General features: G+C 48.6%; 1 protein-coding gene across 1 annotated transcript in view; it reads left to right on the top strand.

Annotated features, from left to right (window-relative positions):
• The window catches only part of STAM (signal transducing adaptor molecule), a 40,334-nt gene continuing 24,612 nt past the window's right edge, over nucleotides 1-15,722 (top strand). Inside the window, exon 1 of the mRNA XM_018564086.1 lies at nucleotides 1-351. Coding sequence (XP_018419588.1) covers nucleotides 312-351 — 40 coding nt within the window. The 5' untranslated portion in view covers nucleotides 1-311. The remainder of the gene's footprint in view (nucleotides 352-15,722) is intronic.

Raw genomic sequence — 15,722 nt, 5'->3', positions numbered from 1 at the left:
TACCCAAGGGAGCGTCACCAAATTCCAATCCCAGCGTCAGCCCAGGGACCCGCTGACAAGTTCTTCTCACCAAGCCGTCTCCTTTGTCTCCCCCCCCATCAATCAGTAAAGTGGGGACAGCCCGGCGCCGCTGCAGCTCATTGTGGGGGGGGACAGGCAATGGAATAGACAGCTGCATTTCCCGGCATGCTCAGTGACCCCTCCGGAGAGCTGATGCTCAGGCGAACAGGAGCAGGGGAGTGATCAGCAGGAATTCCCGGACCCATCACCCCGATCTCCAGGAGACCCCCCAGCCCTCCACTCCTGCAGCCATGCCTCTCTTCACCACCAACCCCTTCGATCCAGATGTTGGTAAGTCATTGTCTGCAACTTTTGGGGTCCCAGCCCCTCTTCCCTCTAGACTGGGGGTCCTGTGTAGTCCTAAAGGGGACCTGTCAGAATCAGAGTACCTGTGCGAGAAGCCTCAGATGGCTGCAGCTGCTGTCTGCGCTCACAGGCAGCTTCCATCGGAGGCTTTTCACCTAGGTGTGTTTCTTGGTGGTGACTTCCTTCTTAATAAGAGAAAAGCGCACAGAGTGATGGCATACTACAGAATTTGAGAGTTCTTGTCAACCAATGGGGTATTAGTTACGCCAGGAAACCACATCGGGTAAGGATGAGCGGTTGCTATGGGTTACCGCACTTCGCACAGCGCTGCGTGACTTCCGTAGGGTTCATCGATGGGCGGGCGTTCTGCCGCGTCCAAAGAAACGCAAAGCAGGAGAAATAGAAAAAAAAGCGCAGGTTTGACCTGCAGGCCTGAGCGGTCATGTGACCTGCCCAATTCAAGTCAATGGGGTTTAGAATGCAGGTCAGCAAAATCCCACTGACTTGTTCAGGTCACCTGACCGCTTAGGCCTTCAGATCAAACCGGCGCTGTTTTAGTTTGACCTGCGTTTCTTCGGACGCGGCAGGTCCTGTTGCGCTTAAAAAGAAAAGCGGGTCACACGCAGCCTGTTCTTGTCAAACGCCGCGGCTTCCGTTTTATAGCAGTTGCATGCGTTGGAGTGGAAAATGCAGACACGCGCCATTGCGATCCTTGGGCCTTGTTAGCACTGCGTCCATCGAGCTTTATAGAGAAACGCTAAGGGTGTGTAGAGAAGAATTATTTTCTGTGGGCCTTGTTCACGACATAATGCTGCACTTCTACGAAACGCAGTTTAGCGTAACACAGCATCGCGTTTGTGCGCATTTGACTCGTGTCCTTGCGTGAGGAAAAAAATGCCGCCATTATCAAGTAAAGGCAACGCAAGCCTGCCACACATTTTTAATGCGTGTGGGGGCCCATGTCGACGTGCGTTTGGATCGTACATCAAACGCAATCGGCAAGATCGCATTGGCTTTAGACACGGCAGTTCAGATGCTGCATTTCACTCTGTTTGTGTTACACTGCGTTTCCTTGGACTCGGTGCGTCCTATTGAGGAAAATCGGGTCACGTACATTTTCTTGTGAAACGCAGCGTATGCGATTACATTCGGATAGCTAACGCAGCGTTTGAAAAGAACGCCCACCAACCTGAGGCCTTGAGAGTGAGGAAGGATTGGTTCTCCTGTCAGGCTTTTACTCTTGGCTGTTACCATTTAGGGAAATTTCCCTTCACTTCCTGTCCCGGTGGCCATCCTCACCAGTAAAGGAAGTGAGGGGAAAATCAGGACATGGCAGCAGTGAGGTCCTGACCTTCCCAGGAGATATCGTAGCTGTGTGTTTCAATGGAGGAGATGTGCCCATGGCGGCCTTCATTTCTGTCCTGTCTCCCTCACCAGTCACATGTATTGAGGGTATTGTCCCCCGTGGGTACCCAGACAAAGGTGGAGGGATCCAGCTTCCTGTCTTGGTGACCACCATCACAGGGACAGGAAGTGAAGGCTGATGCCATTCAAAACAACACAGAAGCGTTTTGGCTGGACTTCACTTTAGGCCTCATTCACACGAGAAATGGCCGGCACGTACAGCTCTGGGCACGGCTGTATCGGGCAGCTCCCGGGAAGGACAGGTGCTGCGTGTGATTTAGTACGCAGCCCCTGTCCTTCTCTATGGGAGTACGCGGCCGTATATATATAATATATCGCTCATCCCACTTGCCACTGCAATGTACCCCCCCCACTTCCAGGTGCCACTGTAATATACCCCCCCCACTTCCAGGTGCCACTGTAATATATCCCTTCTGGCTGATCAGTGTACAGCTACGAGGCTTAATAATAATAATAATAATAGTAGTGCCTAGGCAACCCCATGTACTTCACTACAAATAACATTTCTAAATGTTCCCTATAACATAGTAAATCCCGAGTTCAGCTCTACTATTAATACACTATATTGCCAAAAGTTTTGGGACGCCGGCCTTTACACGCACATGAACTTTAATGGCATCCCAGTCTTAGGCCCCGTTCACATTGAGCGATTTATCGCGCGATTTTTGTAGCGATATCGCTCATATTTCCGCACTATATCGCTCTATGTAGCTTCACCAATACAATTCAATGTAGCTGTTCACATCTCGTCGCTCAATGTCGCTCAATATCGCTTGTAGCTCGTCGCTGGTAGCTTGTCGCTTCTACATGACCCTTTTTTAGAGCGATATTGCTCCTGATTGCATACAGCCCAAATGGAAGATGTCGCGCGACACGTCGCTCAACGTCGCGCGATTTGCATGTCGCTCAGTGTGAATGGGGTCTTAGTCTGTAGGGGTCAATATTGAGTTGGCTCAGCCCTTTGCAGCTATAACAGCTTCAACTCTTCTGGGAAGGCGTCCACAAGGTTTAGGAGTGTGTCTATGGGAATGTTTCACCATTCTTCCAGATGCGCATTTGTGAGGTCAGGTACTGATGTTGTATGATGAGGCCTGGCTCGCAGTCTCTGCTCTAATTAATCCCAAAGGTGTTCTATCGGGTTGAGGTCAGGACTCTGTGCAGCCAGTCAAGTTACTCCACCCGAACTCGCTCATCCATGTCTTTATGGACCTTGCTTTGTGCACTGGTGCGCAGTCATGTTGGAACAGGAAGGGGCCATCCCCAAACTGTTCCCACAAAGTTGGGAGCATGAAATTGTCCAAAATGTCTTGGTATGCTGATGCCTTAAGAGTTCCCTTCACTGGAACTAAGGGGCCAAGCCCAACCCCTGAAAAACAACCCCACACCATAATCCCCCCTCCACCAAACTTTACACTTGGCACAATGCAGTCAGGCAAGTACCGTTCTCCTGGCAACCGCCAAACCCAGACACGTCCATCGGATTGCCAGACAGAGAAGCGTGATTGGTCACTCCAGAGAACACGTCTCCACTTCTCTAGAGTCCAGTGGCGGCGTGCTTTACACCACTGCATCCGACGCTTTGCATTGCACTTGGTGATGTAAGGCTTGGATGCAGCTGCTCGGCCATGGAAACCCATTCCATGAAGCTCTCTACAGACTGTTGTGCCAATCTGAAGGCCACACGAAGTTTGGAGGTCTGTAACTATTGACTCTGCAGACAGTTGGCGACTTCTGCGCACTGTGCACTTCAGCATGCGCTGACCCCGCTCTGTCATTTTACGTGGCCTACAACTTCGTGGCTGAGTTGCTGCTGTTCCCAGTTGCTTCCACTTTGTTATAATACCAGTAACAGGTGACCACAGAATATTTAGTAGCAAGGAATTTCACGGATGGGCTTATTGCACAGGTGACAACCTATCACGGTACCACGCTTGTATTCACTGAGCTCCTTAGGCCCGGTTCACACCTGGGCGTTTTGTAGCGCGTTCGAACGCTCTGCAAAACGCTCAAACACCGAAATCCCATTATTTCCTATGGGTATGGTTCCCACCTGGGCGTATTACAGGCCGTATGAACGCGCTACATAACATCCTGCGCCCAAAGAAGTACAGGAGCTTCTTTGGGGCGTTTTTGTCGCACATTTACATTGGGATACAGCCAAGTAGCCCTCGGAAACACGCGTTTGTCTCACGGTTTTTGCCGCGAAATGCGCAACAAACGCGCACATTCGATATTCCTAGGTGTGAACCCAGCCTAAAGGTGCCCATACACCTTACGATTATGGGACGAAACGTTTCGTCCGATCGAATAGTCGTGCGATTTTCGTACGGCAGCCCCATCCTGCCCCGATGATCGCAAGATTCATTTAGCCGTAATTAACGAAAAGCACCTGGACGAAATGCGGGAATTGATTTGTCGTATTTTCGTTAGCGGAAGCGCAGTGTAGATCGTACGACTTTTGACGGACGGAAACGCCGGCAACCTTACGAAATTCGTACGATCTAGCAAAGTTTTCAAACATGCTTGACCGTCAAAAGTCGTACGCTGGTACAGTAACGTCGGTCGGACACTGCAATGCACACATACGAAAATCGTCCGATAATCGGAAGGTGTATGGGCATCTTTAGAGCGACCCATTCTCTCACAAATGTTTGTAGAAGCGTCTGCATGCCGAGGCGCTTGATGTTATACACGTGTGGCCATGGTGGTGATTGGAACATCTGAATACAATGATTTGGAGGGGTGTCCAGAGCGGCAAGGTACCGGTGTCAATTCCTGTGTGGTGTATGCTAAGGTACATCAGTGCTGCAGACTTCAGTTGGCATCAATGTAAAAGCGCCAGTGTGCGCTGTCCTGAGTCCATGTAAGTACATTGACCACTCTATATGCAGCACTTTCATGGGTACACTTCCACTGCCCTGGTAATGGCATCACTGTAATGTCCCTACCATATACCATCATGCTGCAAGACTTTTTTATGTCATCCCACCTGTATGGGAATCGAGGGAGGAAGCCGGCATTTGAGCCTGGGACCCTGGTGCTGCAAGGCAGTGATCCTTTGCCCCTGTGTTACCATACTGCCTATGGCGTCATTGTGAAGGGTTGTTGTCCCCTTCCATAAAAGAGTTCAGTGTTTCGGCCGGACAAAAAGCAGATCCATAAATACATCAGTGTTACAATGGTAAGAGGAGATCTCTGGATGCTCCATTCAACATCAAGTCACAGGCAATTGGAGGAGCTTGTGCTGAGCCGCAGCCTCCAGCAGTGATGCATTGAATGGGGCCTAAGCACAGTCAGCACCAAGTTCCCACCGGGGTGGGGGGCACAGTCAAGGCTGTACATCTTCTGGGTTTTAAAATGTTCTTAACCACTTAAAGACCAGGTGTTTAGACCCGCTTCCTGGCCAGGCCATTTTTCAGTGTTCAGCGCGGTGGTACTTTGACATTTACTCCGTCATGCAACGCTGCACTGAAATGAATTTTTATACCATATTTTGGGGACAGATAGAGCTTTCTTTTGGTGGTATTTAATCACCTCTGCGGGTTTTATTTTTTACTATATTCAGGAGAAATTACTGAAAATTTTGAAAAAAAAAATATACACCACTTCCGCATTCTGACAGCGGAGAGAGGACCGGAGGGAGCTCGTGTACCGAGCTCCCTCTGATCCCCTGTGACAGAGGCACTATGCTGGTCCCGGGCTCACACCGGAGCCCGGGACCAGCTTGACGGAGGGAAGGGAGGGGGAGAGCCGCGGAGGGGCGCACGTCTCGGGGCCTCATACAAGCTACAGAGCCGGCAGATCGCTCGTATATTAACGGGCATCGCTGCCTCTTTTCAAATAACGGGCATTTCCCGCTCGCGCGTGGCGCGCCCGAGCGGATGTAACAGGACGTGTATACACATCGGCTGGGCGGGAGGTAGTTAAAGAGACACTGTCACCTCTCCACTGCAGGCGTCTATCCTGCACTGCAAGGGTTAAATGCTCTTTTTAATCTAGGGACAAAAATAACAAAGTTATACTCACCCAATCCTCTGAGGTGTGTGACTGTTAGTCCCAGGAGCCTCTCTGCTCCACCCATGGAATGTCCCTTGGAGTCCTCACATTCAATAAAGTGTATTGGAGGTGATGACTCGCAGGACCTTAGACCGCTGGAGCGGAGGAGGAAACAGGCTGCAGGGACCGGTCTTCCAGCCAGCCGGCTCTGAGGTTCAGATGAGTATATCCTTTCTTCTTCCTCCTTGTCCCTTCCTCCTTGTCCGTTCCTCCTTGTCCCTTCCTCCTTGTCCCTTCCTCCTTGTCCCTTCCTCCTTGTCCCTTCCTCCTTGTCCCTTCCTCCTTTTCCCTTCCTCCTTTTCCCTTCCTCCTTTTCCCTTCCTCCTTTTCCCTTCCTCCTTGTCCCTTCCTCCTTGTCCCTTCCTCTTTGTCCCTTCCTCTTTGTCTCTTCCTCCTTGTCTCTTCCTCCTTGTCTCTTCCTCCTTGTCCCTTCCTTTCTTCCTCCTTGTCCCTTCCTTTCTTCCTCCTTGTCCCTTCCTCCTTGTCCCTTCCTTTCTTCCTCCTTGTCCCTTCCTCCTTGTCCCTTCTTTTCTTCCTCCTTGTCCCTTCTTTTCTTCCTCCTTGTCCCTTCCTCCTTGTCCCTTCCTTTCTTCCTCCTTGTCCCTTCCTTTCTTTCCTCTTTCTTCTTCTTCTCTCCTCTACCTGCACTCCTAACCTGTGACCGAACAGATTGTGCTTCCGGCTATGAGTGCAGCGGTGTAATACATTGCCATATGTCTCCTGAAGAAAGTGAGTCTTCAGAGAAAATACAACTAAAGAGCTTGTGCTAAGATGACACCGCTGTGCATGCAATGCGCCTGTCAGTGTGTGCATGCAGTGTGTCTATGTATGTGCATGCAATGCGTCTATGTCTGTGTATGTGCATGCAGTGTGTCTGTGTATGTGCATGCAATGTGTCTATGTCTATGTACACTGAATGGTCAGATTATTATGACCACCTGACGTTTGTAGGCAAATTAGCTATAATTTCGCGCTGAAGTTGCTAGAGGGCCAGACCATTATAAATAGGGAAGCAGGTTGTTTACCACGACAGTAGAAGTTATTTTTTTCTGTAGATACGGGGAAACAACGCGATTTAACAGCCTTTGTACGTGGGATGATTGTTGGCGCTCGGAGCCATGGAGCGAGTATCAGCAAAACAGCAGAATCCGTTAAATGTTCAAGAGCAGCTGTTGTTAAAGTGTTTAAAGACCGGACTGAGAGCCGAAAATCTGGGTCTGAACGTGCGAATTGTGGCCGTCAGCGACTAGTCAATGTTAGGGCAGAACGGAGAGTGGCAAGACTGGTACAAGACAACAGAAGGGCAACAGTGCATCAAATTACTGCAGATCAAATGGTCTCTGAACGCACTGTTCGCCGTACACTGCATCGTATGGAATATGGAAGCCGAAGGTCTGTTCCAACACCTTTGCTGTCTGCAGTTAACAAGATAAAACGTCTCCAATTCGCACAGGAACACAAGGATTGGACAGTCGGGCATTGGAAAAAAGTCATGTGGTCGGATGAATCACGTTTCCAGTGGCATCATGCAGATGCAGAGTGAGAATTTGGCGGGAACAGCATGAAAGCATGCACCCCACATGCATGAGTACAACCCTTCAAGCTGGTGGGGGCAGTGTTATGGTTTGGGGCATGTTTTCCTGGCATGATTTGGGCCCTTTAATTCGTGTGGAAGAACGTCTGAATAGCACAACATACCAAAGTATCGTTGCTGATCAAGTTCATCCTATCATGTTGATGGCGTATCCCAATGGAGATGGCTTCTTCCAACAAGACAATGCGCCATGCCACGGTGCTCGTATTGTGCAGGAATGGTTTCAAGAACATGAGGGAGACTTTACCTTGCTTAGGTGGCCCCCACAATCACCAGATCTCAATCCAATTAAGCATTTGTGGGACGAAGTTGAAAGAGCCATCAGGCAGCTGGTTCCACAACCATCAAATCTCACAGAACTGGACAGCGCTATTCATCAGGCATGGTGTCAGATTCCTCGCATCACCTTTCCACATCTCGTGGAGTCAATGCCAAGAAGAATCGTCCGCAGTATTGAAGGCAAAAGGGGGCCCAACGAAGTACTGATGGGGTGGTCATAATAATCTGGCCACTCGGTGTGTGCATGCAGTGTGTCTGCGTCTATGTATGCAGTGTGTCTGCGTCTATGTATGTGCATGCAGTGTGTCTGCGTCTATGTATGTGCATGCAGTGTGTCTGCGTCTATGTATGTGCAGGCAGTGTCTGCGTCTATGTATGTGCAGGCAGTGTGTCTGCGTCTATGTATGCAGTGTGTCTGCGTCTATGTATGTGCAGGCAGTGTGTCTGCGTCTATGTATGTGCAGGCAGTGTGTCTGCGTCTATGTATGTGCAGGCAGTGTGTCTGCGTCTATGTATGTGCAGGCAGTGTGTCTGCGTCTATGTATGTGCAGGCAGTGTGTCTGCGTCTATGTATGTGCAGGCAGTGTGTCTGCGTCTATGTATGTGCAGGCAGTGTGTCTGCGTCTATGTATGTGCAGGCAGTGTTTCCTGATTGGCTCACTGTGCTGGCACTTAAATGTGGGAGGCCAATACAAAGCTAGGATTGAACAGTTATACTATCTACCCCGCCCCTGCCTTATCGTCTTTTACATTTCTGCTCTTTCGTCCTGTACACCTCCCCCGTGGCCTCCGGTGACGGCCTGTAGTGTTCCTTTATCTGGGGGAGCAGCTGGGAAAGGCTTTGTCATCAGGGTGACATGGCCGCCACCTTCTGCATTAATATTTGAATGGCCCTGGGAAGCCGTCGGCCTTCACGCTTCTTTTTGTTTTTTTTTCTGTCTGAGATTAAGATAATTTTCATGAAAATGTAGAAGAACTCCGAGGAAATCTTTTATTAACCCTTGCAGTGGGACGACTCCTGCACTGCAAGGGTTAACGCCCGGTTCACACGGAGGGTGTTGTCGTAGTGGATTCAGCTTGACAAAAGCTTCACCGAAAAAAAGATCCCATTCCTTCACACGGCCCCTGTGCACACCTCAGCGTTTTGTTGCAATAAATAAGTCGCCTGAAAAAGTACAGAAGCTTCTGTTTGGCAGATCTCAGCTCGTTTGGGCTCCATACACTCAGGAGGAAACGCTTGAAAACGCACGCTGCAATTGCGCTTTTTGACCTGTGACTTCAGTGTGTCACAATCTGCTCATAAAAACGCGTGTAATATATGTGCAGAAAAAAAACCACACGGTTTTACGTGCGAAAACGCTGACGCTTAGTGCCTGTTCACACGACGTCCGTTTTGTGTGCTGACCTGACCCGTACGCTCCTGCACTCAAAATGTATCCCAATGTGTTTTATGGGCTACAGGTCTCGCGTGCGCAGTCCGTTCAGCTTACGACAAATACTGCATGTCACATTTTGTACGGTCAGGAAATGCAAAAGGGTCAAAAACGCGTAAAAAATGCACTGCAGCTAACATACTGACAGCCCCACTCCAGCAAAAAAACCAAAACTGGAACGCATCAAAAACGCGGCCAAAACGCACTGCATCAGTAGCACCGCGTCTGCAGATCCGGACCTGATCAGGACCTGAAACTCATGTGAACAGGCCCTTAGATGTGAATCTAGCCGCAGTGCTCAACTTTGTCTAGGTTAAAAAGAAAAAAGTTCTACTCACCCGATGGTCTGAGCCGGCTCCTTCTAAGAGGGGTCCCTGCAGGGTCTCTCCCCCCTCCGCTGCAGCGCTCTCAGGTCCCGGAGTCATCACGTTCTATACACCGTGTATAGGATGTGAGGACGCTGAGGAAGATTCCATTGCTGCAGTGGAGGGAGTGCCAGACGGGGGCGGGCGCAGTGCCTGCCGGCCGGCTCGCAGCTTTGGGGGGAGTATAACTTTGTTAGTTTTGAACTTAGACAAAAACGAGCACTTAACCCTTGCAGTGCCGGGGTGGCCCAACTCCAAGGATTAATAAAAAGGTTTCCTGGAGTTCTTCCTTTTAAAATGTATGTTTTTTTTATTTTATTGAATTTAATGATTTTCCGAGGCAAACTTTGCTTTCTTTGAAGAATAAACACCACTTGGGGGGGCTTATGTATGAATACTGGAAGATGACACCTGGAGGAAAGTGACCCAATAATTCCTTGATTTCCTTGGACAATGTGACGTGCAATCTGATTGGTTGCATTGAGCGGCTGCTCCTCAGTTCTGCACAGTACAGCTATGGTTAGCTACAAATAGACGCGGCTCACCTGAATTGTGCACAGGTACTATGAATGGTCCTTTTAACATGAACAAGTTTTTCTACTGAGATATTTTTATGTTTGCAAAACAAATAAGTGAAGGTGATACGGGGTACATGGGTTGTACATTCCCATGATGTGTGCCATCCCTGAGGGCCAGGATAGGCAAATGTTGTGTAAATACAAGAGTCATGTATATTGTTCCCTCACTTGGTGAGCTTTGTGTATTTCTTCCGGATCTGTGCAGTAATCCAGTGTGAGACTTGGAGCTTCCTGTAATAAAGACCGGTGACTGCTGCTCTCTCTACTTGTGCAGGGTGACTGGTCTTGTCTCCGCCCTCTCCTGTAATACAGACCGGTCACTGCTGCCCCTCTCTCCTTGTGCAGGGTGACTGGTCTTGTCTCCGGCCTCTCCTGTAAGTAAGACCGGTCACTGCTGCCCTCTCTCCTTGTGCAGGGTGACTGGTCTTGTCTCCGCCCCCTCCTGTAATACAGACCGGTCACTACTGCCCTCTCTCCTTGTGCAGGGTGACTGGTCTTGTCTCCGCCCCCTCCTGTAGTTCTCTGCAGGTAGCCAGTAGTGGGTGTGGCTTGCTGGGCCCCACCCACCACTCTGCACAGGCTATGTACAGCACAGTGAAGCTAGCCAACGGTTCACTGCAGGAAAAGTTATTATACTCTCCTCCCTGTTGTCTGTGTCTGTGACCTCCTCTGTGTTCCAGCACTACAACCTCCTCTTTTTCTCCTCGGCGAGTGTTGGAGGCCAGTGTCTGTGCTATAGTTACATCCGCCAACCTTCTCCGTCACCCTGTGGTAATATAGGGGTCAGAAATGGCGCTAGGTGCCAGGGGACACAGGCATGTGAGGTGATGAAGGATCTTATGGAGGCTGCAGGGCTGGGTGTTCCACTCTTTCTGCTGCATGGAACTTTCAGCTGCATTTTGTTTCTTCAGGATTGCTTTACAGCCGATCTCTAGGAAAGCAGCTGAAAATGCCGTTAAAGTTCATACTGTTACCTGCTTATGATCCAGGCACCCCTGCCAGATAACACAACCAGGGCCTGGTCTTCCACTATAGCAGTAGCCATGATTGGTCAGGAACATACCCCCCCGGCTCCTGATTGGAAAATAAAGGAGCAGCAGGGAACTTATGAGTCATTCCTCTTTTCTCCTCATGTCAGTGTGTCCACTCTCAGCACTTGTCCATGCAGCTGAGATGATTGGCTCTGAGTACTGACATACCCTCTCCCAGTCTGAGTGCTGCTGTTTTAGGGACAAAAGAACTGAAGCCAAAACCTTTTGTTTTGGATAGAGTGGAGATGGATTAGAACCCCTGTCCGGTTTTGATTTGTGTTTGCAGCCCTGATAGGGAGATTCACCTTTCTTCTTTCTTTTTTTTTTTTTGTCCTGGTGACTGTTCTCACTGAAAGAAAATCCCAAACTGTGGGTGGCCACCAGAACAGGAATAGATGGGAAATCTTCCAGTGGGGACACTAGTTCTGGTGACCCTGCCGACCACCAGGGATTTCCTCTCACTTCCTGTTGTGGCTCTCAGACAGGAAGTGAAGGGAAATCTCAGCAATGGGATACAGTTGGCATGCATAAGCTGACAGAGGTTATAACTCTCCAATACTCTCTCTGAGGCTTGGTTCACACCTGGGCGTTTTACAGCGCTGATCGACGCGCTGTAAAACGCCCGGCAAGTGAAATCTCATTATTTCCTACGGGCATGGTTCCCACCTGGGCGCATTTCAGCGCGTAGGAATGCGCTGAAATCCGCCCTACACCCAAAGAAGTACAGGAGCTTCTTTGGGGTGTATTTCCGCGCGTATCCATTAGGATACAGCCGGCTAGCCCTCGTAAAAGCGCGTTTAGTTGACCGCAAATCGCGGTAAAAACGCACTGCCTGAAACGCGCAAGTGTGAACCCAGCCTTAAGCTAAAAAACCAAAGATTTGGCTGCAGTTCTAATTAATTTTAGGTATTGTTGTATTTAATACACTTGTTTGTGCTTAAAAATAAAGACCTAATAGCAGATTTGTTTTTCAGTTTGCCTTAAGCATTAACCACTTGCTGACCGGGGTGTTACACCCCCTTCCTGTCTCGGCCATTTTTCAGTGTTCAGCGCTGCGGTACTTTGACTGACATTTATTCCGTCATGCAGCGCTGTACTGAAATTAATTTTCTACCATTTTTTTTTAGGGACAGATAGAGCTTTCTTTTGGTGGTATTTAATCACCACTACGGGTTTTATTTTTTACTATATTCAGGAAAAATGACCGAAAATTAAAAAAAAACCTGTTTCTCCCATATTAAATGATAAAACATTTATTAATACCCAATGTTTTGGTAAAATATAAAAGACGGGGTCACGTCGGTTTACAAGACACCAAACATGTCGAGCCTTAAAATTGCGAACGTGCGCAAAACCTCAAACTACCATACCCCAAATTGGCCATAGGCGACACTTTACGGCTCATCAGTTTAGTGTTATCAGTGATTTATGGCCCTGGAATTATTGCTCTCACTTCGACATTCGCAGCGGTATGTAACGTGTAGCACAATTGTCGTTTTCGCACTCTGGCCCATCGAACGTTTATAAGTGCGGAATCGTGAGGGTAGGAGACTTAAAACATTTTTTAACTCTTTTTATATGTGACTTTATTTTTCTAACTTTTTTTTTTTTTTTTTTTACACTTTTTTTTTTTGCTGTCACATAGGGGGATAGCAATCCTCCTATATAATAGCACAGGTACACTGACAGGTCCTCTTTATGGAGACATTAGGGGTCTGAAGGACCCCTAATGTCACCTGGGGACCCCAAGAAGCTGATGAAGAACAGATCTGCTTCATCAGCTTCTTCTCTCTGGCTATAGCAGCCAGATGACTGACAGGTGAATGCGGAAGTGATGTAATACACATCACTTCTGCATTCACAGCCCGGACGGAGATCAGCAAGGAGCTGATCTCCTGTCCTCTTCCTCCTGACGCCCTCCGAGCCGCATATGGGGTAGCGGATCCCGGATTAGAAGGTGAGGGTGCAGGAGGAGGGGCGGCGGCGGCGGCACTGCAGGAGGGGGCGAGCAGCCACAACATACAAGCGAACGGCGGCTATAGAGCCGCCGATCGTTTGTATGTCAAACAGCCGGTAATGGCTTTGAAGAACGGACGGGTTTTTCTGCACGTGCGCGAGCAGAAAAAAAAAGCCGTTTAATTACAGCAAGCCGCCAATGTGAGTTTGCCGTCCGTCCGTTGTTTTTTTCACGCGGTTTGCAAGCGGTTAATGCCCGTCTCTAGGTTCATTCCACCCCCCGGCTAAGGGCCTATTCACAACATTGCGCATGTGATAACACAGGTCGGTGCATTGCCATGTGCTAAGTTCACTTCATCTGATTTTACATGTGCTGAGCTGCGTTGCGCTATGCGTTTCTATTTACAATCCCTGCACTGGCTTCCACCCGCCCAAAGGATACAATTCAAAATATTAACAATGACTTACAAAGCAATCCACAGCTCTGCCCCCGGCTACATCTCAAACCTTGTCTCAAAGTGTCACCCTAACCGTCCCCCCGCTCTTCCCTAGACCTCCTGCTTTCCAGCTCCCTCGTCCACTCCTCCCATGCTCGCTTCCAGGACTTCTCTACCCCAACCTGTCCGTCTGTCTCCCACTCTGACTGCCTTTAGGCGATCCCTTAAGACTCATCTCTTCAGGGAAGCCTATCCCACGTCAACCTAACCGCTCAACCATCACATTCTCAGACAATTCATCCCCGCGCAGCTACCTCCTCATGTATCACTTCCCCCTCCCTCTTAGATTGTGAGCCCTCAGGGGCAGGGCCCTCCTTACCATCTTGTCTTGTATTGTGACTGTAATGTCTTCCTTATATTGTAAAGCGCTGCGCAAACTGTTGGCGCTATATAAATCCTGTATTATAATAATAATATATGTTTCTATAGCAACTTTAAAAAAAAAAAAAATATTTGTGCGTTGCTCTGCATACATGCGCTGAAAAAAAAGTAGACAGCGCTCTACTCCATTGCTGATAAACGCAATGCAACATGCTGGTTGATTTTCATGTATTTTATTGTTTATTGGGAATTTGCTGAAAGGTGTAAATGGACCCTCGGTGATCACTGGATGCAAAAAACCTAAAAGCCCTTTTTACCTAACACCGTAATTATCCTGGACGGGGGCTTTCCGGTGGAAGATAGTTACACAAAAACAAAGTTCGTTCCACAGAAAATGACAAGAACAACAATGTCCTATAGATCAATTTTTCTGGCTCTGTTGGTCTAATGCATGGGCAACCTCGGCTCTCCAGCTGTGCTGAAACTACAAATCCCATCATGCCTCTGCGAGCAATGTCTGTGGCTTGCAATGCCTTATAGGATTAGTAGTTTCAGCACAGCTGGAGAGCCGAGGTTGCCTACCCCTGGTCTAACGAAAGGCTTTTTGAAGCTGGTCACATGTTAGAATTTGATTTGTAGACGCTGCATTAGATTTAAAGCAGAACTCTGGGGATTTCAGTGGGGCTTTTCCCTGTACTGCAAGGGTTAACTGCTCGTTTCTGTCTCCCCTTCTGCTGCAGAAATGGTATGTCCCTCAGCATCTTTATGTCCTATGCATAGTGTATAGAACGTGATGATTTACAGGGCCTTAGAAGAAAAGAGATTGGCATAGAAATCCATCCGCCTGATTCCTTAGCTGGTAATGGATTAGATGCAGAGTGGAGATTTGCCCTGGGTGGAGAGGGGGGATGGGACTTGTGTCTATTCATTTTTTTTTCCTCCCCCCTCATGAGCTCATTTTGTATGTCCTGGTGTTGTGACAGGTTCTCTTTACGGACCATGTTCTGTAGCCCCCTGTACACTTTTCTGATGCACAATGTATACCTCTAATTAGGATCACTGATCCCAAATTCTTTCATTTCTTCAGACCTGAAACCTGCTGGTCCTTACAGGGAGCCGTGCATGTCGCAGTCTAGAGAAAATAGTTTTCTTGTGTCTGAGAATAAAGGAGAGTGACGGCAATGTATCTTCTAAACTGCCGTCATGGCGGTGATCCCGCTGAGCGCTGCGGGCGCCGCTCTGTAAGCGCAATTGCTAATGAAGTTAAAAAAATCTCTGCGCTCCTGCGTGTCACCTGCAAGGAAACTGCAATGCCACCTGCCTGCGAGGGGGACATCAATCATCTTAATAACCTGTCCAGAATATTAATTTGTGACGCTCATCCAGTGTTCCTGCGTTTGGGGGGAGGGGGGGGTTTGCACTCCCAGGTCTATGGGAAGAAAGAGAGGAGTCGGGGGACTGGATAGCAGGATATTGTGTAACAATGCAGATTATTTTTGTCTTTTGTCATCGTGCCGTTTTCTGCCGTTCTCTCCCGAAGTTAAAGTGACTCCATTGCTGTAACACAAAAAAAAGTTAAATGAAGGCCAAGAAAGGGAGTGATACTTACCCCTCCCCTTGCCGATCTGCATAGTGTTTAAAGAAGAACTCCGGGGAGTCCAAAAAGTTAGAAACAAATTGGGTATTGTTCCTGCCTGGAGATCCGATAAATTCTAATTCCCCTCCTAATATTTACTCAACTGCTTGTGTAGTCCGATCCCTGACCGTATTTGTGCAGAAGAAAAAAAGGGGAGGTTAACTCGTCACAAGATGGCGGGTTAA

The sequence above is a fragment of the Nanorana parkeri genome, unplaced genomic scaffold, assembly GCF_000935625.1.
Source record: "Nanorana parkeri isolate BGI_ZX_2015 unplaced genomic scaffold, ASM93562v1 scaffold23, whole genome shotgun sequence".
NCBI lineage: Eukaryota > Metazoa > Chordata > Amphibia > Anura > Dicroglossidae > Nanorana > Nanorana parkeri.
Note: the sequence above shows the minus strand (reverse complement) of the source record. Positions and strands in the feature narration are given on the sequence as shown.